At 40.4% G+C, this 26,324-nt stretch overlaps 1 protein-coding gene across 1 annotated transcript in view; it reads right to left on the bottom strand.

Moving 5' to 3' along the window:
• dnah6 (dynein, axonemal, heavy chain 6) overlaps positions 1-26,324 on the bottom strand; it is a 58,597-nt gene that overhangs the window by 31,986 nt on the left and 287 nt on the right. The window contains exons 2-44 of the mRNA XM_034587882.1: positions 23,574-23,656; positions 23,197-23,269; positions 22,964-23,049; positions 22,632-22,802; positions 21,960-22,307; positions 20,349-20,483; positions 20,134-20,236; positions 19,977-20,043; positions 19,489-19,675; positions 19,220-19,321; positions 18,997-19,104; positions 18,171-18,260; positions 17,948-18,068; positions 17,054-17,205; positions 16,614-16,766; positions 16,237-16,488; positions 15,971-16,099; positions 15,724-15,837; positions 15,452-15,595; positions 15,140-15,295; positions 14,964-15,014; positions 14,224-14,316; positions 14,010-14,129; positions 13,513-13,693; positions 13,285-13,381; positions 12,852-13,077; positions 12,113-12,277; positions 11,577-11,687; positions 11,283-11,408; positions 10,954-11,109; positions 10,514-10,675; positions 9,173-9,310; positions 8,571-8,738; positions 8,334-8,482; positions 6,900-7,007; positions 6,628-6,754; positions 5,144-5,356; positions 4,836-5,057; positions 4,540-4,662; positions 3,315-3,497; positions 2,727-2,870; positions 1,162-1,383; positions 409-556 (exon numbers count right to left, since the gene is read on the bottom strand). Coding sequence (XP_034443773.1) covers positions 409-556; positions 1,162-1,383; positions 2,727-2,870; positions 3,315-3,497; positions 4,540-4,662; positions 4,836-5,057; positions 5,144-5,356; positions 6,628-6,754; positions 6,900-7,007; positions 8,334-8,482; positions 8,571-8,738; positions 9,173-9,310; positions 10,514-10,675; positions 10,954-11,109; positions 11,283-11,408; positions 11,577-11,687; positions 12,113-12,277; positions 12,852-13,077; positions 13,285-13,381; positions 13,513-13,693; positions 14,010-14,129; positions 14,224-14,316; positions 14,964-15,014; positions 15,140-15,295; positions 15,452-15,595; positions 15,724-15,837; positions 15,971-16,099; positions 16,237-16,488; positions 16,614-16,766; positions 17,054-17,205; positions 17,948-18,068; positions 18,171-18,260; positions 18,997-19,104; positions 19,220-19,321; positions 19,489-19,675; positions 19,977-20,043; positions 20,134-20,236; positions 20,349-20,483; positions 21,960-22,307; positions 22,632-22,802; positions 22,964-23,049; positions 23,197-23,269; positions 23,574-23,656 — 6,207 coding nt within the window. The remainder of the gene's footprint in view (positions 1-408; positions 557-1,161; positions 1,384-2,726; positions 2,871-3,314; positions 3,498-4,539; positions 4,663-4,835; positions 5,058-5,143; positions 5,357-6,627; positions 6,755-6,899; positions 7,008-8,333; positions 8,483-8,570; positions 8,739-9,172; positions 9,311-10,513; positions 10,676-10,953; positions 11,110-11,282; positions 11,409-11,576; positions 11,688-12,112; positions 12,278-12,851; positions 13,078-13,284; positions 13,382-13,512; positions 13,694-14,009; positions 14,130-14,223; positions 14,317-14,963; positions 15,015-15,139; positions 15,296-15,451; positions 15,596-15,723; positions 15,838-15,970; positions 16,100-16,236; positions 16,489-16,613; positions 16,767-17,053; positions 17,206-17,947; positions 18,069-18,170; positions 18,261-18,996; positions 19,105-19,219; positions 19,322-19,488; positions 19,676-19,976; positions 20,044-20,133; positions 20,237-20,348; positions 20,484-21,959; positions 22,308-22,631; positions 22,803-22,963; positions 23,050-23,196; positions 23,270-23,573; positions 23,657-26,324) is intronic.

Below are 26,324 nucleotides of genomic sequence, written 5' to 3'. Positions count from 1 at the left end.
GCATGTGAATGAACTTTTGGGTGGTAATGCAGCTGAGAGCCAAACATTTTGCAATTGGTATAGATGTAAACATTTACTTTTTATGTCAAGTGAGAAAAGCAGCCCGTTGAAATATTTAACAGGTGACAATTTGCTGTCACATGTTGTGATCATCATTTCAGGTGAGAGCACAACGGACACGGCCCTATCAGAAAACATGCACTACGCCAGTGTGTATACTGTGTACGACATGCCAGAGTGTATACTGTGTACGACATGCCAGTGTGTATACTGTGTACGACATGCCAGTGTGTATACTGTGTACGACATGCCAGTGTGTATACTGTGTACGACGTGTGAGTATACTGACTTAAATATCTGATTTGAGACAGAGACATTTTGTTTAGGGGAACCTCCAAGATGTCCTACCCATTATGTTTTTCCTCTTTTTCTCCAGTTTGGACTCAATGATCTCCTGCGTGCAAGCGGAGGAGGTCTGAGCGGAGAAGCTGATGAAGACAGGAAGGTATCCGGACTTTTCTTGCATACTGTTGAGGAGGCCACGAGCCACCACGGACTGAAACAAATAGACACACAGAAGTTCTTTAATAACATTGCCACCAAATTGCTTTTGATCTTAGCTTTTGCGGTCTACACTGTCTTAAATTTTAACACCAAAAGATTCACTTTCAAAATAAAACAAAATATCAAAGCAGTCAAATATCACTGGGGTGTCTAAATTGTATTTACTTTTCCAACAAACATACTACATTGATTGTATTAAAGTTTATCTGAATGGCTGCAGTTAATATCTGTCTACTTTTATGATTTAAGTGTGTATGGGATTTTAATAAGCATGGTGTTTCATTTCCTTCCTCAAAATCTCAACCAAGGATTTATTTCAGGTGGGTGGAGACGATTTATTATTCAATATTTCCATTAGGAATTTTTCTTTTTCCCAATTGACTCTTTACTGTTAATTTCAACCCTGCCGCCTATAATGATCTTTCTCTATGCAACCAAGATGTCCCTTTAGTATCTTTGAAAGGACATACGTGGGCAAATTATTATCACCATTGCCTTGTAGCCAAATAATCTTGTTAAATTATTTGCATCAATTATATCACTCAGTTTCTATCTACAGATATGTACACCACACTGTTGTGACTGAGGAATCCTCACCTTCCCCACTCCAGTGCTGCCAGTGAAGAGCACAGAACGTCGCACAGACAGCAGTTTCTCCATTAGGTATCCGTAGCGGACAGTGTCTGTGGTGGGAACCAGCATCTCAAAAAAGGGCTGCTCCTTGTTGTATTCGAACACAGGGATTATCGTCTCCCATGACTCCAAGCGCTTGTTGTCAAAGTTCATGTACACGCTCCACAGGGTACCTTTCTTCGGGAGCTACACAGCACATATGAATGCACATTAATTAAAACACATACAAACACTTTAGGTAGTGTCAACATTAGACTGTATGCAAGTTGTTCTTTAAAAATCCTTGGACATCCAGAATAGAAGAAAACACATTTTCCTTTGTTTTCCTTTGATATGCAGTGCATTGGAAGATTGTCTGTGACACAAGACGTTAAATATGAACGGTTTCCCAGTGTGTGTGTGTGTGTGTGTGTGTGTGTGTGTGTGTGTGTGTGTGTGTGTGTGTGTGTGTGTGTGTGTGTGTGTGTGTACATGCATGCGTGCCTGAGTAGATTGTATCCCCTCAAGCTTCACAGCTGTGATCCGGATGCATTGGGCTTTATCTTATGGTAAAGGCACAAAACTGTACATAAACCATTTTCTGACGTTGCAAACAGCGACATCAGCCCCTTACGCACAGGCAGATAAATAGATTTTGAAGTATGTGAAATGTTCCAGATGATATTCTGCCTTCATGAACAAGGGTTCATGAAGGCAGAATGGTTGTTTACTTCACTTCAAACAATTAGCTTTCCATATCCTGTTGGGCTGAAGGACTCATAATATCAGTCTCCAGTTTCCTCTTGTTTCATTTACATTCCTACCCTAAAATGTACAATATGGATGCTCTTTCTTAATGTCTTCATTCACATGAGTGAATGACACGATCAAGAAGAATTCCCTTTCAGATTGGCTGTGCTCCAGCTAGATACAGCCAGTGTCAAAAGCACTTTGGTGTAATATATAATAGGAGCTAACCTTCGGGCCTTTTTACATATTTCATGCATATACCAGCAAACTCAGTGAAAAATGGATGTGACTCTCAGAAATGGGAATGAGGGATAAAATATAAAATTGTGACATTCTGGGCCTGATCTACTAAGATCCCGAATAAAAAGTGCTAGATTGCGTGAATCTTTCAAACGTATTAAATATAGATACAGTCAAAACCACCGCAATTATTTTCAGGCTTTGTAAATCACAGTGCGTGTGCTAAATTAAAGTATTTGCATCTACTCCTCCCAATATTTTGCGCACTCGGGTAGAAACACCCAATATTGCATATTCATTAAGGCAAACGTACTTAATTGAAAGCGCGTGTTATTCTTCACGCAATCCTCAGTGCGCACAGTAAGTACATCAGCTTACAGGTTTTTTTTGCGGGTGAAATCAAGTTTGCACACGTTTTTACACGCGCAACCCAGTAGATCAGGCCCTCTGTGTATTTATTTGTGTAATGAAAGTGTGTGGTGTCTGCAAATGATCCAATATGTGCAAAGAAAGCTTGCCATTCAGTTAATGTGTAACTGTGGGTGTGTGCAATAAATTACCTTTGCTATGCTGTTGTCTGCAAACTGCTCTCTGACAAAGGTGTCCAACGAGTCCCAGTGAGAACCGTTCAGGTTGCCACCGACTGACCACAGGTAGCAAAATATGAAGGTCTGACATAATACGTTCTTCAAGGTCTTGGAATCCTAACACCATCATAAACACAAAAGAGAAGAAGGAAGAAGCTCACTCATTAAGTTATGACATTAGAAAAATAAAGTATCCACAACCTACAGTGTGCTTTTGGATGATGTAAATGTTTAGGTGGGGTCCAATTATCTGCAGGGTGTTAGACCCTGTTCAGACCTGGTATTAGCATCTGTCCTGAGTGATTTAATCACAAGTGGTCAGCAATAAGTACAAATGAGTCCTAAATGCATCCGATGACTCAGAGCAGATTCAAAGGTGGTCTTGCATGTGTGTGGCTAAATTATTTTTACTGTATCACCGCAAATGCTTCCTCGGCCACATACTGTACAAAAGATGACTAACATCCTCACACCCACTACAGCTTAAACATATCTTTTTGCACAGATGAACTACGATCTCTATTAATAGACCTGTGTGGCATCAACTCAAGTGGAAATTACCATATTGAGGTCGGGCCTTCCTTTGCCCAGCAGCAGAGTGTCGAGCAGGAAGCACAGAGTGGTGACTTTACTGATGTCCACCTGGCGGATCACCTCAGTGCAATGCTTCAGAACAAACTGGAGACCACTCTCAACATACTGCTCAAAGAGCTCCAGCAGGTATTCGCGCACTGCGTCCGGCAACTGAAGCAAGGAGTGATGGAAGAAAAGAGATGACTTTGAGCAAAGGAAAGAGGAAACCTTTATCTACACAACCAATAAAAAAAACTTGGACAGGAACACAAGAGTTTGGTTTAAAGAACTGTTGTGGGGAGAGGAAAACTGAGAATACACTAAATCTGGGGTAATGCTCTTCCCGGGAGAGACAGACTCCCCTAGTTAAATTTGCTAAGTGGAAATCAATACATAATTGATTAAAAATGCTAATGATCAAACTCTAATGAACCTAAATGTTTTTAAAGTGTAATCAAAAGTATCCCCGACAAAGCAATAATTACCTTTCCCCAACAAATGCAAAAGAAATTACACAAAAACTAAGACAACTTGAACTGAAAAAAGAAAGTTCCTTCCCAAAAACTAAATGGTGCTGGTTAAAAACGTATGGAGTAATGGAGAGGGTAGATCAGTCAATTGTATGAAAGAGAAAATAGGAGACAGCAGAAACAAGGAGGACAGCTAAGGCAACAGACAACTTAAAGATAGATAGACACTGAGACAGGGAGTGACACACGATGAGTGAGAGAGAGAGAAAGTTAAAAGTTGACAGGAGAGATGACCCACTCTCACTGACCCTGAAAGACTCAGGGCTAATGTTGCACTTTAATGTGATGTGCCGTCATTAAAGTTAATGCTGATGTTAAGGTTCTACTGCTTGTACTGTCGGAAAAAAAGGGACTTAACCATTCACATAGCAGCGCACACAGAGAGTCAGGAACAGTCAGCCACAGTTTAACAAAAAGAGAACATAAGAGCAATGATGTGGACAGACGAAACATTCGTAGTTAGTGATATAAAGTGTGTTTATGTGTGTTTGATGCCCACAACCTGGACTGTGATAAAGAGTGAAGAACTATGCCCTGAGAAACAAATCTATTAACACTACCCGATAAACACGTGATGCTAACTTTAGATTTCAAGCCCAAATCCTCTATTACAACGAGCCTGCTTTTAGCCAACTCTGTAAACAAAAAACCTCGAGAAATATCAGAGATATATTATATACAACCTTGGCTCCAAGTCCACTGATCCATGTCTGGACATAGGGCATCCACTTGAGCTCATCAGGATCAATATATACCATCCCACAGCGACTGACTGTGGCTGGAGACGCCACCGCTAAGTCCTGGACCTGAAAAACAAATCATCACATACATCACTTTTATGGACATACCAGGTAATACAGGTACAAGGAAATGGAAACTACTACTACTGGAATTATGTATTTATTTGGGTATATACACTGTGAATAGGAATTTGAAATCTTGCTTGTGCATTGACCACACAAACACACAATGATCTAACCTCGAACAGCATATGTATGGATTCGCTCAGTTTGATTCTCTCGCTGTTGGCCAAACACAGCATCTTGTTGTCGTCCAGCACTGTGTTCATGTTCTCGATCCACAGGGCGTCGACTGGCCCGTCGCAGATCACCCACTTGTGCTCATCGCTGTAGTCGTTGACTGCGTTGCGGACACTCAGCGCCATCAGTCCGTCGCGCCACTCCAGTGTCAAGGTGTTAACCTGAGGAGTAGAGGTAAATAATTAATGTATGTAGAAAGAGAGGTGAAGAAGCTGTTGTGTTATATATCATCTCATATCTTGAGTACCTCTCCATAGAGCTCTCCCATAGTGACAGATTTAGGGTTGAGGACATAGGTCTTGACAGGCTGATAGAAAGGGTTGGTTTCCTTGTGCACTGTTTTATGGAGGGTCTCCAGTGTGTCAGCCAGGATGGTGTAGACGGTGGTCTTACCTCCACCAGTTGGCCCGACCAACATCACACCATGACGCACTATCATGGTTTCATAGAGTTGAATCACCTGGTCACAAGAACAAATAGAAAAATATGAAAAATCTGACGTGAGAAAGATAGCCATGTTTTACACAACACATCCAGGGTATCTGACAAACTATCCAAATATTGTTAGGTTATTAAAAGGAAACAGCCATACAAACAAAATTCCATTCACATCTTTTGTGTTGCTGTGGTGGCAGTAATCAGACAGATATCAAAACCGCGTCAAGTAAAATTAAAATATCAATATCTGCATGGATAGATGTCAACAGAGACCGCAAGTTAGTGAAAAACATTTTTATAATGTCGGTGTATGAACCTTTTAAATGATGAGGCTGAAAATATTGTGTATTTTCTATATTTTCTTATTGTCAGAAAAAAGTTTGTTTACCTACAGCTGTTAGAAGCACATAATTGAGCGTGTCACACATTTCTTTATCATAATAATATATGGACCGCAAAAATTTGACATTTCTTCAGTTATTTGTGTATGTGACTAATTGAACAGTTCTGTTTTTCTTATTTGTAGGTCTATTTATATATATTATTTTAATATTAACAACAGTAGCAACATTGATAATTAAACATTGATAATTAAAATATATTTCTTTGCTTTCTTTTATTGAATAAGATTGCACTTTCAAACACTTATATATTTGTGTTGCTGTTTTGCATGTTCTATGGTGCAATATATTCTGTCTTTGCAAAGTTTTTTGACATTTCTTCGGTTATGTCTGTGTGACAATTTTAACAGTTCTGTTTTTTTTACAACCTCGACCTATGAGGTTATGTTTTCACCCCTTTCCATGTGTATGTTGGCTGGTTTGTTTGTAGGCAAGATTACACGAAAACAAAGAAACTGATTACCACAACACTTGATGGAAAGATTCAATATGGGTCAGGAAAGAACCCATTCAATTTTGGGGCGAATCAAGGATTTTTTTCCACTTACTTTAACAATTGTGAGATTGGGCATTTTTTTCTAAACGTTTACTGTTTTTCCAAGGAATAATAAATAGATCTTGCTGAAAGAAACATATTATTAGGTATATTTAGGGGACTAATGTTATGTTATTATTGAATATATTGAATTTAAGGGGACTGTTGGGCCTTGGCAGAAGTTTGCACTATACCGACTGCCATTCTAATCTTTTCATGGGATTTATTGACACCAAGTAAATGAGAAATAACGCCAGTCTTAATTTTCATTCAAAGTGTTGAACAAAATTAAACAAATCTTTAAAAAAAAAAAAAGGTGAAAATAATAATAATTGCTTTTCCCCATTTGTACTCTACCTTATTGGTCATGCTAGCGAGTGGCTGCAGGTTTCGCTTAACCAGAGACTCCAGGATGGTGGAATGCAGAACACCATAGTCATGCTCAGGGATGCTCACACCAGGAAACAGGTCTGACAGGATACCACTGCAGGGGTGTGTAGGGTGGCATAATACACATGCACAATAAGAATAAATGTTTTCACATGTAACAACAAAAAGAACAAAAAGCCTGTAATTTTTTTTTTTGTATTTGTGCATTTGGATAGTTAGAAGGAAGAGTTCATGGTTACCCAAAGAGCACAGTATCATCAGTTAGGAATTTTGGAAGGTTGGCGTCCCTCAGGGCTCTGATGAGAACCACATCTTCACTCAGGTGGGGGTTTTCTCTCTTTAGAGATCTAAGAACACACACACACACACACACACACACACACACACACACACACACACACACACACACACAGTTACTTACAGCTTTTATGTTGGTCTTACGGAAAAAACAAAAGCATATTTGTGTCATGCATGTTTGCGAATAATAATTTACAATTTAAAAAACTATGCTGGAAATTTTAGTAACATCAGTGTGCTTTTTGTCCTTATGCTTGTTTTATATGGGTAATTTGTCTGTTTAGTTATTCATTTATTTATTCTTTGTATATATACCTCATTCCTCAGTTTACTTGGTCATACAGCAGGATATTCCCCAGTTCTCACTTTACATATCGTTCAGTGCAGCATTATTATTAATGACATTAAAAAACAGGTAAAAAAGGACTGGACGTAAGAGGTGGCCACACAACCAGCTCTCCAAGTAGTTAGTGCATTTCAATAAATTAAACAATTAATATACGGCAACATTATTGTTAAAATGGGCAAATTAATTAGTGTCAAATAAACTAATTACAAATCCCAACGTAATAAAGATAAGAAGTGGTCATCGTGAGCTGGATTTTGAATACAGCAGCAAGCAGGCTCCACTCAGTTATAATAAAGAGTGAACCAAACCATCAGAGACATTAAGGCAGGTGATAATGAATGTGTGTTTAGTATGGAACTAGCAGACTCAGAGGAGTAATATCGAGGCAAAGACACACAATGTATCACAAGCCAATTACAACAGTTCCCTGAGCTTCAGCTAACAACCAACAGGCAAAAGTCTGACTTTCACTACGTACGGTCAGGAGCATTCATTTAAATCTACTTATGCGCCCACGCACACCAGGAGCCACTGTGCTTATGCTGTCTCCAAATTCATCTACTTAATCTTGCTCCTCATCTCTTCATGTGTCTCATCTCTTCGTCATGTGGATTTGACAAAGTGAGGGAATTTCACTCAGATGACACGTGGGGAAATTTGTACTCAAGTGAGAAAGATACTTTTTTCTTTTATCCGATGTAGTAACAGCAAAAAAATAATAGGATCATCTGAAAAGTCATATGTGTCTAATATTTGCTCTGTGCCATCATTATCAAGTTTTTACTTTTACATTCAACTGAATATTTCCTGCATCGATGACACCAAACATTGCCATCTTAATCACTGAGGGTAAACCTTTTCCATGTAACACTGCATCTTTCACAGCAAAACATTGATGCTAAATATAGAGAATGTGTTGTGTGCATCTGTGGTCCTGTTGGGACTTTCCTGAAAAGGTGAGTGCCTGCATGTCCCTACAACTGAATGCACATGTGTGTCAGTGAATGCATGAGTGTGATGCACTGACCCCGCCATGACCAGGACAGACTTGACTGCTCTCATGCCAAAGTCGTAGTGGTCCTGCTGAGACAGCTGCTCAGAGCACAGCTTGTACATCTGGGTCATCTTCCTAGCGAGGGTCTTACTGGATTCAAATCCCTCAGAGTACAAAATAACCTGGAGGGGGGGTCAAAAGCGAGGGAATACAAACTGTTGCATAGAGAGGAAAATACGGCAAGCAAGCATATGTGAGGGAGTCTCTTACCTCAGCAATAAGTGCGTAGTTTGGCACCATCATGGCTATGGGTCTGAAGAGAGCTTTAAGGTTGTCAGGGAGCTCTGTTCTTCCAGCGTAGCCTGGGTTCATGGTGATGAACGCGGCGCATGTGTTCACAAGTTTGATCTCGCGGCCCTCAAATCGGAATCTTGGCAGCTGAATAACATGCAGAGTTGAGTGAGATGACTTATTTGCAAAGGGAAGTATGTGTGGCACTGACCTGTATGTTACCTGTGCTACTCTACTTTGCTATCCAAGCTATGGAAAATACAGTAGATGAATGGCTACATTTTCAAATGGGCTCAAATGGGCTTCTGCTATGCAAAGTGAATGACCCTTGTTTTTTTTGTGCTTTTTAAAAGATGTCCTCCACACATCAGTATAGAAGTGATAGGAGCCCATCAGCACATTAAACCAGTGGAATCAGGTGTCAAAGGGTCGACTGACTGGAGATCAGTGAGGCTTAAAGCTTCAGCAGCAGAGCAACGTCCTTAATTCTTCTCTGTGTATGGTTTGTAAATTGTCTCATAAGCGATGCCTTGTAAACACTGTTAAGGGTCTGTTATGATGGTGTGTTTATGATGGGATACCTTAGCAGCTTTAGCATTTCGTATGGTTATGAGCTGCTGAGCGATCACAGACAACACTTCGATGTCGATTCGGTTGAATTCGTCGAAACAGCACCAGGCTCCTGACTGAGCGAGTCCACTGAAGAAGCGGCCCATCATCTGGAAGACACAGTTGCGATTGGTTAAAAAGTGACAGCAATTTGAATTCCAATGCAATTCCTGAATAAAAAAGCATCCTGAATGTGTCTTATGCTTTTAATATTAGTATCAGTTCATTCCATTATACCTGCATTACATTGTGTTACCTGCACCGTGTCTGTGAGTAACATGAAAAGCACTTCACTGCACAAAGGTGCTGGTTCAAAGGTTCTAACATCTCATGGACAGTGGTATTATATGTTACAATTAAATGCTGCTCACGCTGACACTGGAGCCAGACCCGAAACAAAGCATTAACACATAAAACCAGAGAAGACTGTGTTGCTAAACCCTTTAAATCAAAGCCCTATCCAGCTCTGATATACTTCAGGTGTCTTCTGGCAACAACTAACTACGGCAGACAGAAGAGAATTGCTTTCCAGCTGTCGTGTCACTGGGTCCTTTCAGCTGAACTGGTTCTAGCCTTATTGCACTGCAAGGACACAGCACTATTTATCATTACAAATTCTCAAGGTCAAACGACCAATCTGAAGTTTTGGGGATTATAAAATACAGACATACTGATTTTAGTTAAATGTCAGCTGATCATAATAAATAGAAGGTGAAGGAAGTGCACAAACAGAAAGTGAATCACACACGTATCATAAGAGATGAGAGCTATCTCAGGAGAAATATAAGGATCCAATCCTGTGTTGTTAATATTAAAGTTTCAATTCGTTTAGATATGATTCATACTTCTACTGAAATGTTTATACAATAAATACAGACAAAACATTTAAGGATGTGACCAGCCATATGACACTTGACATTAGCGTCAACCAACACACATTTAACGTATGTTCTTCAAATTAATAAATTACAGTAAAATGACCTAAAGAGAATAAAGGGAGAGGATTAAATCTGGATTAAGATTACGCTTCAACAGCACACAAGTATGTCTGATCAGTGATTTCACACACAAAGGATAGAAGTCTTGACTGCTTTAGCAATAGTGCCATCTAAAGGCTTGACATAGTCGGTACAGTCGAAGTGGGCGAGAGCCTTCTCAAGCAATTTCAAACAGAGCAAACAAGTGTACTGGCAAAAAGCTGCAGTAAACCAAAGACTCCTGAACATGTGGAGTAGGTAAAGAGTTGAGGGGAACAAATGATTGAATACTGAGCAGGAAAATAATCTAAGAGAGCATATAAGAAACACAAAGACCTTATAGTCAAGCCCATCAGAGCAGTTGAAGACAACACACTGTATGGCCAGTGCCTTGGCCAGGTCCTTGGTGGTCTCTGTTTTGCCTGTCCCTGCTGGCCCGGCTGGAGCACCTCCTAAATCCAACTGGAGAGCCCCCATCAGACAAAGGTAGCAACGGTCCTGAACAGTAGAGAGGTACGGAAGAGAGGGGGGGGGGGGGGGGGATTTTTGGATGTGACAACACAACTGAAGAATTAAACAAGACAACATATACTCAGATGGTCTTCTCTGTTTCTGTTCTATACTCGCACAATTGACAAACACGTCTGTGGCTTCATGTGAAATCTAAATTGACTCACACAGTGTTTATTAGATTCTGAGTGGAAGCTTGTCTAACTGATTATAAAATGTGTCTTTCCAGTTTGCTTGCATAGCTTTAATTTGATATATTGTGTTACCGTGAGTGGTGTGATGACCAGCCGTGGACAGGCTCCCAGGTATTCGTAGCCATAAAGGTACGTGGACAGAGCCATTTTGGCTACACAGTTGTCCACATCCAGGTCCCAGTAGTATCGTAGCTGTCTCTGCCATTCAAAGTTAGACCTGGTGTCCACCTGAAACAGAAAGCTGAAGTTACTGTAAGGTGGTGAGTTGTAGAAATCTCACGTAGAGATCTGAGTCAGCTCCTGCTCCTATAAAACCAAGTCAAGAACCGACAAGGACAAAATATCTGCTTGATGGTGTTTGTGTGGATTTCCACAACGGCACTAATACTTCACAACGGTACCTTATGCAGGACCAGATCTGTGACAATGTCTCTGGCATGGACATCGGTGGTGATGAGGGCAGTGATGATATTTCGGTGCAAAGTAGGGAGCTGTTGTCGTACCAACGCCGCCAGGGAAATTAGCCTCTGGAATACAAGCAAACGTTGCACACAATCACATAAGATCTTTGAGTTAAAAAGTAAAAAATAGTTGGGCATGAATAAAGTGTAGATTTATTTTGTCACACCAAATCTGAAACCAAATAATAAGGACTAAAAGCAAGCTGAAGAGTTATTAGTGGTTATTAGGATTACGTCAATGTTGGTGAGCTCAAATTCCTGTAGGGCAGCAAAGTGGTCGTGATCTCCTTCCAGGCAGCCATCCATATCCCTGCACCACATCAACTGTGAGATGGTCAGCACCACCTGGTGGACACAAAAATATACACACAAACTAATATTAAATGCCTCCATTAAAAGACAATAAATGAGATAGTTATGGCTCCTGTGAGTGAATAATCATAGAATCAAAACACTTCTAAATGTAAGGGAAAAAATATACAAAATAATACAAAATATATTAATATAAAATGATATAGAGGATTAAAAGTAAAAGTGTCATTTACTGGCAATAATATGTAATGATGTTTTGACATTTCCACATGTTAAGAGATGTTATACCACACACAATAGCACATAAGGCTGAGATGGAAAGATTGAAAAGGACCAGCTCTTACGTGTGTGTTTGTGTGTGTGTGTGTGTGTGTGTGTGTGTGTGTGTGTGTGTGTGTGTGTGTGTGTGTGTGTGTGTGTGTGTGTGTGTGTGTGTGTGTGTGTGTGTGTGTGTGTACCTGCGATGGATGTCCAGCCACCACCCACTCCTCCCTAGACTTCGTCTGGTAGTCTGCAATGGCGGCCTTGCTGAGGTTACGCAGTGAGGAGAACATCGCCTCTTCCACCTTGCAAAGCCACTCCTCCACATTGCCTTGTGCCTTCAGACCTTTAGTCAGACCCACCTACACGTACACACATAGGAGGACGATTACAGTAATGGACATGACTACATGTGTTTTGTCCTTTTTTTAATTGAGGGTTCACTGTTAATCAGTTCTCACAGAAATTATTTGCCCTTTGAATCTGCCTCTGTGTATGGAAGGTGCTTTATAAATAAAATTGCCTTGTCTTGCCTTGAATTTGTGATCATTGGACAGCTGCGGTCAGTTAGCTGCAATTCAACTTTCTGGCAAACCAAAATATTCAGTGTTTTCTAAAATGAAAACCCCACATTATTTAATCTGTATAATTTTAAATCAGAATTTGGCATGTCCATTTTTTTCTTGAATTACTGCTCGTACAGGTTTTTGCAAAATGTAAGAATCTACTTTATTCTAGCTCTCCTTCAGGGTTGTTAAGTGGCTGACAAGGTTAAATTGTGTGGTAGTTTTGTATGGAGAGAAATGGAGTGCAAGAGAGTATTTTTTCCTTCAAACGTACTCTCTCTTATTCTCAGCGAGGACAAGAGAACAGTGGGAATTAAATACAATCGGTGAGTGTGACGAGAAAAAATGTGTTAAGGTTACTCGAACAGACCTTCTCTCCTTCAGGAGAGATCATATACAGGATCACTTTGCTGTATATGGTCTCCTGTTCTCCAGCATCCGGTGCTGCTCCTTTAGCATCAGGGTCTTTAGGCAGCAAAGCAAACTCCAGCCGGGTAATGGCATCAAAACACTTCCTAAGGTGTGGCTGCACAGCCTGAGGATTTCTTGTCTGGGCCAAGATCTTTAGCAGCTCATCATTAGATAAGAAGCAGAACCTGCAGGGGACAGATAAAGACAGATTATCAGAGCAGGCAACACTACACACACAGGGCCATAGTAGTTAGCACTCAGTGCTCAGTGGGAGGAGATGTTCAGTAAAAACGGTCAAGGGGGGAAATGCAAAGCAACATGGTATGTAAATTATATTCTTACATTTCAAATGTAAGATGTAAAGTGTGACAATCAACAAAGCATGTGCGTACCTGGGAAAGATGACTCTCTTTGACTCAAGGTAGTCTTCCAGACACTTCTGTATCTCATCTAGGAGAGCATTGTTGTGTTGAAAGGTCTCCAGCAGATCTGTATAGGATAAAATGACTTGTTTGTATGTTGTGTGACAATGTGTTTACCTGAGTGAGTGCATGTGTGATTGTGAGTATCTGTTATGTCCACGTAAGGTATTTTTCCACTCACGCTGCCCCATCACCTACCAGGCTGTATGGCTGCTCTCAGTGCATTGGGCATCTTTTTGACCCTCCCCATGATCTCCTTCCAGGTCTTGTCCACCTTAAGAAACATCTTGGATTCCGCAGGCAGCTGCCTCTTGATATCTGGAGCTAAGAAAATACTCTCCAGGTAGAGCCAGTTCCTTTGGCATGTTAGCCACTCATCCTGTAACAGAAGGGTGAAAATCAGCAGAGGGGCCATTGGGAAAATGTGAGCCCAGGGAGAATTAAAGAGGCAAACAAGATTAATAATGTAATTAAACCACAGTCTTAAATGTGACACTGTTACTCAGTCTTTACATGACCTGAAATAAAGGAATCAATAAACATTAACAAAGAACAATTACTTTTGCAGCCAGTAGGGAGAGCTACTGTGCTACATTTAAAGCTATGTCAGAACAATCACTTGCAGCCAGATGTAAGATCACTCTATGCAATGGTATCAACAGTGCAGTGGTATGGGATCTGTTCTAAGCCGTCACCAGTGTTTGGTTGAGGAGAGTCAGCTGTTCCAGCAGTTTGTCCACCCTGACCTTGATGGGCGCTACGTAGCGAGAAGATGCTACCGTGCCCACATTAATAAGGCTGTCGTCCAGGAGTACCTACACAGCAAACAAACGTGGTGAACACAAATAAACACACAATCTGATGTACTGTAAGAGAGAGCGTGTGCATGTTTGTGCTGCATGTTGCTACCTGGATATCATCCGTGCCTCCTAAGATAAACATGTCTTGGGCTTCGCCATGAGATAGAACAGTGAACTCTGTGGTCCTCCACATGTCCTCCACCTGCAAGGCCCATCCAAAGGGCAGAGGTTAAACAACATGGACTCCCTGTATTGGATTCTACAAGTAACCTTTATGCATGTGTGTGTCTCATGTGTATCCTCGAACAGACGTGATTTCCATAGTGGCGACCCAGTGACACTGGACTCATGGTGAGAGGGGATTTGTCACAAGGGAAAAGTCTGGACTCCAGCAACCATAGAACTGAATATCCATGTCTACTGTTTTCATGTTTAATTCCCATTACACACAGTGGCGTACACATTACTCATCACTGTATATTTGAATATCTAATAGAATTTAAATACTGCAAAGTTACATTGAAAACTGACTATGAAGCTAGTGGGAAAGAAAGGGCTATAGTTGAGGGCAGATCACAAGAATCGATTTGAGTTGTCTATGATTAATGCCAGCCGTCACTACATAAATCAAGCCGTGTCGCAAACGTGTATAAAAAGTAGGTGCGACATCCACAGAAATCTATGTATTTGCAGAGGTCATCGTTGAATCATCATGGGAGTCATCAAATTGGCATGTGTGGGCATAAAGATTACCAGCTCATATTCAAATAACAGGTCTTGGAGGTAACTTCTGCTGCAGTGTCTTAAAACTAAATGGGTATATAATATATTCATAGGAAGTCGACACACCTTTGTAATAATGGTCTCCACCGATGCCTCTCCTGAAGCCTGTCCTGACATCTGAAAGTCAAGGGCTGTGTTAGTCTTGTTTATCAACGTTTAAGTATCAAGGTATTCAGTAAAACTGGCTTGTGTATTGAAGGTGAGTAGCATCATGGCAGAGTGAATCTCCATTTGCACGGTACCTCTTGTATCTCTGTGCCATAGGAGAATATGTTGAGCTCCTCCAAAGCGGCCACAGGGAGCTCTGCCACATTCAGGGAGGTGTCCATAATAGACTCCAGTTTGGTCCAGTGTTCTGGCTTCATACATGGGTTACGCAGATCAGTGATCACAGGCAGCTGATGAAAAACACAGGGGGATCATTTCAGATAGAGTCAAAGCAGTCGTGTAGAACAGTCTGGTTAGATCACAACTACTTGCTCTCAGTCAATATTTCAACGTGTTGTCATGTTGTCATTGATGTCAGCCACTACGAAGCACTTTGTCCAACGCACCCTTTGCTTCATAACTTCCACCTTGTCCTTCAGACTCAGCACTACGTTGTTGCGTGGCAGACCCTTCTCCAGCTGGATGACGTATTTGCCGTATTTGGTTATCTGGGAGTTGAACTGCTCTAAGTCCAGTTGCTCAAGTGTGCCCTATTGAGGAAAAAACATGAAGGAACAGCTGAGCTTTAAAGAGAGAAAAAGATGCATACATGTGTCTAATATACCATATGCCTGTCCAGGCTAGCACATGCAATTCAGTCTTTTTACGTGCACCTCACCTGCTGCCACACATCCTGGAGAGAGTGCCATTCCTCGAGAGAGTCCCACAGCAGCTGCTTCAGCCTTAAATCTGCAGTTAGCTCCTCCAAGGTGTCAAACTTGGTCACCTCCATCTGCATGTAGAGAAGGAAAACTGGTTCGGATTAGTGGGCTCGTTATTTGGAAATTCTGTAACACATATATTTTGTGACTTGCTGTGTTTAAAGGAGAATGATTTTACAGATTGAATCTGAAGAATTATAGCACCTTGAATTTCTTCTGGTAGGATGTGTAGGTAGAAGCCTGGGCCTGCATCTCATCCATAGAAAGATGGATCTTTCCCAGCAGCAGATGCACTCTGGAGGAATCTGCATTGATGTCCAAGATTTGTGGATCCTGCACATGAGAAAGCACACAGCAAACAATTAAAGATGGAGTGATAAGTTAGTCATAAGTGAGAAGAAAAAACGCTGTATAGTCCCAAACTTTGTGTTTGTAAGTGTGTAAATAGGTAACAAAGGTTTTCCATGTACCTGTGACTTCAGCTTGGTTTCCATGACCTCCCGGTTCAGCTGCTTTATGGCCTTGCATAGAGAAGTGCACAACTTGTCCATGCTGGCATCCCTATCTAGCACTGCCTCATCAATGAGCATGCGCAGAAAGTTAATAGAAGATGGCAAGGTGGCGAAAACAATCATGTCCTCGGGTGGCGTGGGAACCGAGTACATGTTAATCAGATTGTACATCTTACACACAGTCTCCTGCTCCTCGTCTAGCTCTGTAATCTGGTAAGAGGAAGGAAAGGAAAGGGGAAGAGTCAAATAGAAAAAGTAGAGGAGGTGGTTGGGAAAATTGACAGAAATGTGCAATATGAACAAAAGATTTTCACAATTTGATATTTAAGTCTTACCCTCTCCTGTATCTCATCCAGGAATATGAGTGAGCTGGCTAACTCAGCGGTATTAGTGGGACTAAACTCGAGTTTAAACTGGGCGTCAAATGCCTCACTGATGATGGCATCTAGTTTCCTCTTAGCCAGCTTGGTGAGCATCTCATTGAAGACCTGGAGGATGGATTCAGAACGAAGCAATTGTTCATATGTGTATTTATCATTTTTTCTGTAGTGTTTATTGAATATTTGATAGTACTTATTCCATTAGATCACTGGACCTCACTTTTACATATACATTTCAGTAATGTTTAATTAACACTGAAAGGCCTCACTGCCCTTTTGTTTGAATCACTTGTTCGTCATGATCAAATAATTAAACTCACTGACAATACGTTTCAATAAAATAGGACTATACGTGTCTGTGCAGTGTCTGTGTGCATCTGTATGCTCGTCATCACCTCCAGACAGCGCAGGGGGGAAGACACAAGCTTCTGTTTGAGCTTTGTTTTGTCCACCAGCAGTAAACCCAGAGGTTTCTTCTGCTGGATGTCTTCGGTCTCTCTACACTCACTGTGGTATAACTTCAGTGCATTTTCAAAGAAGGACAAACCTGTGAAATTAAGACAACAGTCATCAGTCTAACAAAGCCACACGTGTTACTCTGCTTGCTCTGCCCATTAACTACAAGTCATGTGTGTTCACTCAATGTTTGTCTTGCAGGTTTTCCCTTTTTTGTCTCCCAGTATGTTTCCCCAACTCCAAGACCTTTTTATCTGTCTCACCTGCTGTGCAGCAATGCTGTAGATGTCTCTTACCCCCTTTGTCAAACCCCCAACCATTGTAATAATACAAATTTTAGTGATTATATATGATTCCATATAGACATATGCATATACCTAGAGCTACACTTGTAAGCACAACTAAAAGATGTAATTTATGGTCCACAAGCAAAGTGAATTATCTATGTTATAGTGATAAAGTAAGGATTGATTTTGTGACTGCTGCTTGTGAATGCATACCTTCCCACAAAAGTTGAATTAACCAACAAAGAGATGTTTTTAAAACAGGCTGCTCTCAGTTGCATTACATGGTTATAATGAAACATCATCATATTTCTGACAAAAAGAAAATTCTTCTGCGAGCTGGTTTCATTTCGACAAATCTACAGTGGGTAACTTGTTAAGTGGTTGCAAGTGTCCAAAATATGCTTTTGCTCGCCAGTAACAAAGGCATATTTCATGCTAAGGAACAAAGAAAAACACAGCACTGTTCTCAACTGAAGTGCTCTTTGTGTTGTGAGTGGGAGATGTGTTACAAAAATAATGTCTATGTTGATGTATGCTGTGCATCACCCTGTTCCTGTTGCTGTATCGCATCCAGATCCAGACTCTCGTTCTCCTTATAGAACAGTCGGAAACGCTCAAACTCTTGCGAGTACACTTTTGCTGCATCAAAGGCAGCCTGCAGTGATTCCTAAGAGAAAGAAAACAAACAAATAAGGTCCACACACAACCAGTACTGTATAGACAAAGTACAATGTGCATTGATGGAGCACAAGGAAAAAGGAAAGTTTACCATGATTTTTCGGATGATGCTTTGAAGGTAGCTGTCAGTTTCCATGATGAATTCCAAACTGGGGCCATCTTCATATTTGTTTTCCAGTATCTGTAAGTTAACAAACACACAGACACAGAGATGAGATTACACACTAATTACTATGGGTTTCTTCCTCTTTATTCAAGAGCATGGTCTTTCAGTTTAAGAGCAGGACTTATTGATTTCAGGCTCAGATTTTGTGATGCTTTCAATCCAAATCCTTTGGACTGTGGACAAATTAAATTGTCCCACCCTTGTGGGGGGGGGGGGGGGGGGGGGGGGGGGACAGGGCAGCGTCTATTTTGTTGTTATAGTTGTTAGCAACAATGTTCCCATAACATAATAGATTTTGCTGCTCCATGTTGACCAGGGATCTACTGGACTCAAGCACACCGACACTAGCCAGTGCAATAATAAAGCCATGGAGGGCAGGAGTGCATGGACCTGATGGAAGTAACCAGCTCTACAGGACTTTTAGAGAAGTAAAAGTAAAGTATTACATCCAAAATGAGGGTGGAACCATTTCATTTGTCAACATTACACTTGGCAGATGGAGCGCAGGAAATCTGAGTGCAAGCTCAAAATTTGAGCACAAGCAGAGCAAATCTTAGCCAAAGCAGGAGCTACTTAAATGTGAGCACAGGATTTTGAGTGAAAGCATAATAAAATCCGATTGTGAAATCCATAAGACCACACTTTTGTAGAAAGATGGAAAAAAATATGAATGAATGTGTAAAATCATTGAAAAACACTGAAACACTGAAATATTTTCATATATAAACATTAAAATGTTAGTTATTCTTACCTCAAACTCTCCAGGCTGTGTCACTGAATCAAAATCAGGATCTGCTGCAAATGTATTAACCGACAGCACTGTCTTCTGAAACTCCCCAATGACCTCTGCAATAGTCTCCTGTGAAATAAAAGAACAGGGAACAACACATTCACAATCTGTTTGGGAGTAGCCGTATATGGGAGTTCATCAATAAATCAAAGTATAATTGTTCATGATAATTTGGGAAACACACCTGAAAGTTCTCTTCACTGGGTTTGAAGGTCAAAGCGTTTGTGTCCAACATCAACTCAGAGATGAACAAAGGTTGGACATGAGGGGTTTCTGACTCAGCAGACTATTAAAGACACACAAACACACACACACACACACACACACACACACACACACACACACACACACACACACACACACACACACACACAACAAGACCAAACTGAGAAATGCTCTGTGTCTGCTTAAAGTGATGGTTTAACTGGTGAAAATACTGAAACAGCACCCTACCTTCCCATCCATCTCTTGATCCACAGGGTCAGTGGTGGTCTCAGAGTGCTGACTCGAGTTCTGAATGATGGCGTTGCCGGGTGTTAGATCTACCTGCTCCTGGAGCACAGCCAGAAGTTTGGCCACTGCATTCACCACCAAGGAGTGCAAGGTCTTGACGACCAAATAGTCAACAAGACGGATGAAGCTGAGTATGTGAGAGACAGACGGGTTGGACTGGGTTCATGCTATAGACATGTCATTGTAAGAAGAGCACAGCTGTTATTCCAAACAGCTGTTTAATTCAAGTGCCTCAATCTGTCAGGTTAGTTAAGAAGAATGGTAAGTGGAATTTGGTCGTCATTAATTCCATGAAACCTGTTTTCCACCAACAACATGTCAAAACATCTTTCATCATTTTGAAAAAGGAGAAGGGGGTATGCCTTGTACATAAATAGAGAAAGAGAGTAAACAGTGTAAAAGGGAAGTAAATTCATTAAATAACGCACCAGACAAGGCGGCCGGAGAGAAACGTCTTGTTGATTCCCATAAGCAGTTTCTTGTCTATTTGATCATTTGTGTCAAAAAGAGAATTGTATCAAACATTCAATACTGAAGTCTATGTACATTGAATCACGTTCATATGTGTACACTGTATACACGCACTTGGGTCATCAGAATTGGATTGAGGTTCCAACGAGCAGTTGAGACAGGCACTAAGTGTCACCTCCTTAACCAGGACTTCAAACTTCGCCAAGTCATTCAAAATCTGACGGGAATAAATAAATGAAGTCAACGAGTTTCTGAGGACACATGCAAACAAAATGCACTTATATATGACAAATATTTAAGCCAAGTGCTGTATGAATGCAGTATTGCACCTTTTGCAGTTGTTCGAGCTGCGTGTCCTGGAACTCCTGCAGTGTGTAAGTGTGTTTTTTCTCCATGTGACACAAGCTCGTGTCGCAGATTTGGTAACACATTTTCCTGATGTCTATCAGTGCAGGACTTAAAGACTGTAAGAGATATACACATGTTAACAGGTTAAACATCATATCCACACTTCTTATGTTCATTCCAAGATAGTTTCTCGAAGTGACCATATTTATAGTGAATGAATGAATGATTTGAAAGTGTATCTATGCATTTAGACCAGAAAAAACTAACAAAAAATTACAATTTAAAAGAATAGTTCACCCAAAAATGATAATTCACTCATTATCTACTCACCCCTATACCAATGGAGGGGTTGGTGAAGTGTTTGAGTGCACGAAACACTGCTGGAGTTTCAGGGGTAAACAGTGTAGCAGCCAGGTAGCAGCCGAATCCAATACAACTGAAGATATTAGGGGCTTATCTTCAGACGTAAACAAATCAGTAACATGCCTCCATACTGCCCCTGTGGTGTCATCCAAGTATCTACAAGCCCCGGCAATCATATTCGACTCAAAACAAGGTCATTTCCATCGTGTTTAAAAGCCTAAATGTCCACCAGAAGTGGCTAAGCTAGCAGACGTTAGCAGTTCTGATGCACCTCGCCGCAAGATATCAGCGGACATTTAGGCTTTGTAACACGATGTTGACGTTGTTTCGAGTCGAATATGAATTTCGGGGCTTGTGGACACTTGGATGACACCACACGAGCAGTATGGAGGAAGATAAATCCCTAATATCTTCAGTTGTATTAGATTCGGCTGCTACACTGTTTACCCCTGAAACTCCAGCAGTGTTTTGTGGACTCAAACACCCCCCCCCCCCCCCTCTGTCGGCATAGGGGTGAGTAGATAATGAGTGAATTATCATTTTTGGGTGAACTATTCTAAGTGCACATTTTACATTCGAAAGGAGTGGGATGGGAATAGAGTGAGAACTTATCGAGTGCTACCCCTTCTTTATAATTTGTCTTCAAAATGTATGTGAAAAATACACCTTCAAGCTTTCTGCTTCAGTTACCATTCACCATTCAAAACAAGTCAGTCAAGTAAAGCTACGAATAGTGTAAGAAATAGAGCATTTCGAGCAAATAGAAGAAAAGGCAATCCAAATAAAGAAAAAATGTGAAATACTTGCAACAGGACAAAATAAACATCCCGTTCTATTATATATGTCCATTCAGAATGTCATTTTTAAACATTAATTTCCACTTATTCAATGTTCAGCATGTTTTTCATTCCACTGTACAATAACTCCATAATTTGACTTATTTTACTGTCATACAGTGATATTTTGGTTGGTTATCACTAATTATTTTATCATGCTGATTTTCCCTAACCTGAGACAACTTTTGGATACTGATGGTTAATAATACATTTTTTGATTTACATAATTGGGACAGTTTTGAAGTCAACCAGATCCTTAAATTTTAGGGTTTTAAGTTGATAAAGCGTGAGTTTGTTGTTTCTCTATATGCAGTACATGGTGTTCCTTATTCAAGATCATTAAGACAGTTTTTGACCAAATGTAAACCTTGGTTTATGCATCCAGTGACATACCGGATTGACAAAGAACAGGCGGTTTTGCAGGGACTCCCGGGCCAAATGAAACTTCTTGGCGCGGACTTTTGAGCGCCAGACATAGAAAGGTTTCCATTTTTCGAAGAGGGCAAAGAAACGGATGGAGCTCATCTTGCAGTGGTAGTTGTACTCCTCTTCCCAGCGGTCGACGGTCACATGTTCATACTCATCTCCGTGCACGACTACCACACCATCTTCATCCATCATCAAGAAGTCATCTTTGCTGTACTCATAAAGTTTGACTTCGCCAGGAACCACATGTTTACCAGCCTTAATGGAAAAGGGTCGTTTGGGGAGACTGGGTGTTGATGCCACATCCTGTGACGCCTGAGAAGGAGCAGTTGAGAGGCACAAGGAAAGATGAATTCAGCTCATTTTAGGGAAATTAACTCCACATTCTTTATGCCTTTAACAAAATTCAACCATTTTCATGAAAAGCTTGATTTTCTGAAAACCATTTTGATTAATTACGCATTAAAGCTTGATTACAAATTACATTACAAAAAATGCTATCGTTTCACAGGTTTTAGCGCTGATTTTGATTTATGAAATAAATTCAGAGCAGATATACTTTTCAGGGACATGTGCATCCTATACTATTGGCATTTTTAAGCAATGCTGATTTTCTTCTTGTGCCTGCATGCCACTGACCTTTGAAGTGGACGGCAGAGGAGGTAGGTGGACAGGCGACTGTCTCTGGGGCCTTTGTGGCTGCCCTATTTGTTTAGGTGAAGGTGCCCAGCCCGGAAAATGCATCCGCTTTAGGTTGTCTAAGTGTTTGCGACTGGGTTTTATTCGTTTCACACGTCTCTTCAGCACAGCCTACATTGAGGAGAGGAAACTGACATTAACAAAAGATTCATACCTGTATACTTTAAAATCTGAGTCTGAGACAAGGTTAATATATGTTAATAATATGGGAGGTACCAAATTTTGAGTGGATGATATCTCATTGAGTTACATCTTTGTTTGACAAGTCATACCTCTGGGTCTTTAATATGGAGTGGGGGCTTTGGGAAGACGGAGGAGCGGCTCAGTTCAGGGAGCTTGTGAGATGGCCCAGGGACGTCTGTGTCAAAAGGAATTTAAGTACATTAACACTTAATTTAAAGAGTTGACTTACCAAGAGTTTTTGATTATATACTATTTGTGTCATGTAAGACTTGATTAGCACATTGCCATAAAAGCACAAAGGCTCTGTATTAGCAGGACCTACCACTGGACATATTTCCCTTGCTTGGACTTTGCAGGGAGTCTCTGGGAGAAGAAGAGGCCATGGTCGTCACAAGCTGTGGGACAGAGACAGAGGAGCAGTACACCACAGTGGAAATGACATGTTAATGTAAGTTAATTAATGTTACTGAATATTCCCGTTATGTTGTTATGTTTTCGTTAACTACGTATGTTGTCTATTTTGTGATTTTTTTTCCACAAGATTATTTCATTTTATCTTTTAAAAATGTCCTTTAAAAAAGATCTTGGGTCTGAGACTAAGCTAAAGTGCAGTGGTAACATCAGAGTAAAGTCATTGGGTTTTAGCAAAAAGACAAAAGTACAGAACTAAAGTTGAGTTGTATTATTTTAAAGTCATACCCCTGGGTCTTTGACATGGAGTGGGGACCTTGGGAAGACAGTGGAGCCACTCAGTTTAGGGAGCTTGTGAGGCCGCTCAGGGTCTGTGTGTCAAACGGAATTTAAGTTCATTAATACATAATAATTATACATTTAAATTGTTTTCCACACATTGATGCAAACAATACATGCAGGTATTTGTGTTACCTAGCTTAACGTTAGCTAAGTTAACTGTCTAACGTTATTTTTAAACGGTGAAAGCAGCAAACTTCAGTAAGGGCAAACTCAAATCGTGGCAGCGGCAACAGAAACGCCACTGATATGTAAAGGCAGTTGCCTTTGATACCACACTGTGCTACGCTGCTTTAGCTGCCTTTGATGCAACACTGTTGAGAGGCAGCTGGAGGCACTGTTTGGAGGCTCCAGACAGTCTGTGGCAGTTTGTGATTTTATTCAATGAGATATATACTGGATTATGAAAGTTTATTAGATAGTTTGATAGCTCTCGGGGGGTTGGACTCAAAATTAATCAAGAAGAGTTCCACATCTATCAGATCCATATGCATGATCTTGTTGTCTGTGGATAGGTGGGAAATCAAAGACTGTATTCCCAGTATCAGTTACAGTGGGACTAGTAAACTGTGATAAACCAAAGGAGAAATGTACATTTTTATCCTTGCCTTAAATTCTACATAAGATGGTGAATAGCTCCATGATAGCAATGATGCACAGAGATGCCACTGCTCATGTAGCAATTTATTGACTACAACTGTACCAAAGTAGATGGAAATACCTCAAAACAACAAAGTGTTCAGTAATGGTAGGACCAGGCACACTCCATTTACAGTTTTATTTACTATCATAAGTTGACTTTGGCCCAAATCTTTTCCTTATGACAGGATCTCATAGGGATTCCCCCGAGAACTCTTAGTTAAATACACTTACATCCATAAGAACATTCAAATTGGACTTAATGTTACTCCTTCAACTTCAAAATATTTTTTATGAGTGACTAACTTCTATGGTGTAAAAGCATCAGTGCATATACTAGACAAATGACAAACGAAGCTGTACAAAAAGAACAGCTACCGACCTACTACTTTTTAACCAAGTTTTATTCTCATGTCTTCAGTATTTATATGAATTCAGTTAACTGACAATGACTCCATGAACAGCACTATTGATACAGGCTGGCTTATCCTGTTAAAATAAAGTGAAATGTACTGATATTAAAGCAAACTGTTATTTATACGTTCCTGGCTAACCAGTCATTCCAAGTAGATCTCCACCAAGGTTCCCAAGTACAACTTGACAAATATGTATTTTCTTGCTTTTGATGACAGACATTCAAAATGTGTAAAAACATTTTATGTTTACATCTAACTCATCATAGGAATCTTTCCTGGCTAAACACACTGGTAAAGAGAAGGCTACACTCTAGCAAAGCCCTCGAACAACGTGCGATTATTCAAGAACTATAAATCCGTGAAATAAAAACACCGTGAGAATCCCAAGACTTTGCCGAACCTACAGATATATTTTATGGTTAGAGTCAAAAAAATGCGACCGTGGGAGCGAGTTATAAAAAGTGTGGCTCCTTCCAGAAATTTCCTCTCAAAATTAACATTAGACCCAATGGGGAAGAGACAGCTATTGGTATTGCTACAGCTACAGGTGTTGTAGTAAGGACTGGGTTGTAAGTGACTTTAATATAAAAAAATCTTTGAAGTTCACAAAGCACGAACATTAATTGGCTAATGATACACTTATAACAGCTTCTCACTCATTTCAGACAGAGGAGTAAAGTCATAGCAAAACTGAGTCCTTTTATGGAACTCATTAAAAAGAAAGAAGGGTTCCAATTTCCGTTATTAAGCATCATGTTCCATTGACTATAGTCTACATACATATTCATATGGAAATACCAGAATGTACAGATGGTAATGCAGTGAAGTGTCCACTTGTCACTTGTCGCACATTGTGACAGTGCAAAGTAATAATGATGTCCTCAAAAGTTTTTTGACAGCCGAACATGTAATACAGCCTACACGTATCCAACAGTAATATCACTTAATTTTTAAATGCAGTTAAAAAAACACAATTACTCAGCAATATGAGGACACAATACTTGGCCCCATAAAATGCTTAATACATCTTATTAAAGTTTAACTAAACCCCTTAAACATTTTTTCAGATGAAAACCAATATATCTGGATATTTAGTAGAGAAAATATTTATGAATTCGGCCGTATTAAAATACAGTAAATACGAGCACAGTAAGTAGAAAAGACTAAAACAGATGTGAAGGGATGACACCATAACTGTACGCAGCGTCTCAACCAATCCATGGCCCGGAACAATAACAAGGAAGTTCACAACTAGTCCAAATCTCCCTGAGAGTCACAAACAGCGGTAGTTGCTCTCAGTGTATAAACAGTATATACAGTCTATGGTGGCAGCAAAGGCCGCTGCCTCCAAACAAAGGTGGGAGCTGCCGCGGCAGGTGCCCTAATGCAGCCTGGCAGCAGTGGGATTTCAAGTTTCAGTTCAATGACACAAAACAAAGGCAAAGCATCAACAGCATTGAAGCAGAATCGGTACAAAAATGACAAAGAAATCAGCCACATAAAAGAGCGTGTTTCACAAAACAAGTGGAGAAATACAGATCAATTAGTCTTGGTGCTCAGAACAGTAACACGCTGATAAACATTAACATAAACTACGTATGAATCTCAGGGAGTAAGTCACAAACAGCCATGGTAACTGTGACAG

This window comes from Hippoglossus hippoglossus, chromosome 1 (genome assembly GCF_009819705.1).
Source record: "Hippoglossus hippoglossus isolate fHipHip1 chromosome 1, fHipHip1.pri, whole genome shotgun sequence".
In the NCBI taxonomy this organism is placed as follows: Eukaryota; Metazoa; Chordata; class Actinopteri; order Pleuronectiformes; family Pleuronectidae; genus Hippoglossus; species Hippoglossus hippoglossus.
Note: the sequence above shows the minus strand (reverse complement) of the source record. Positions and strands in the feature narration are given on the sequence as shown.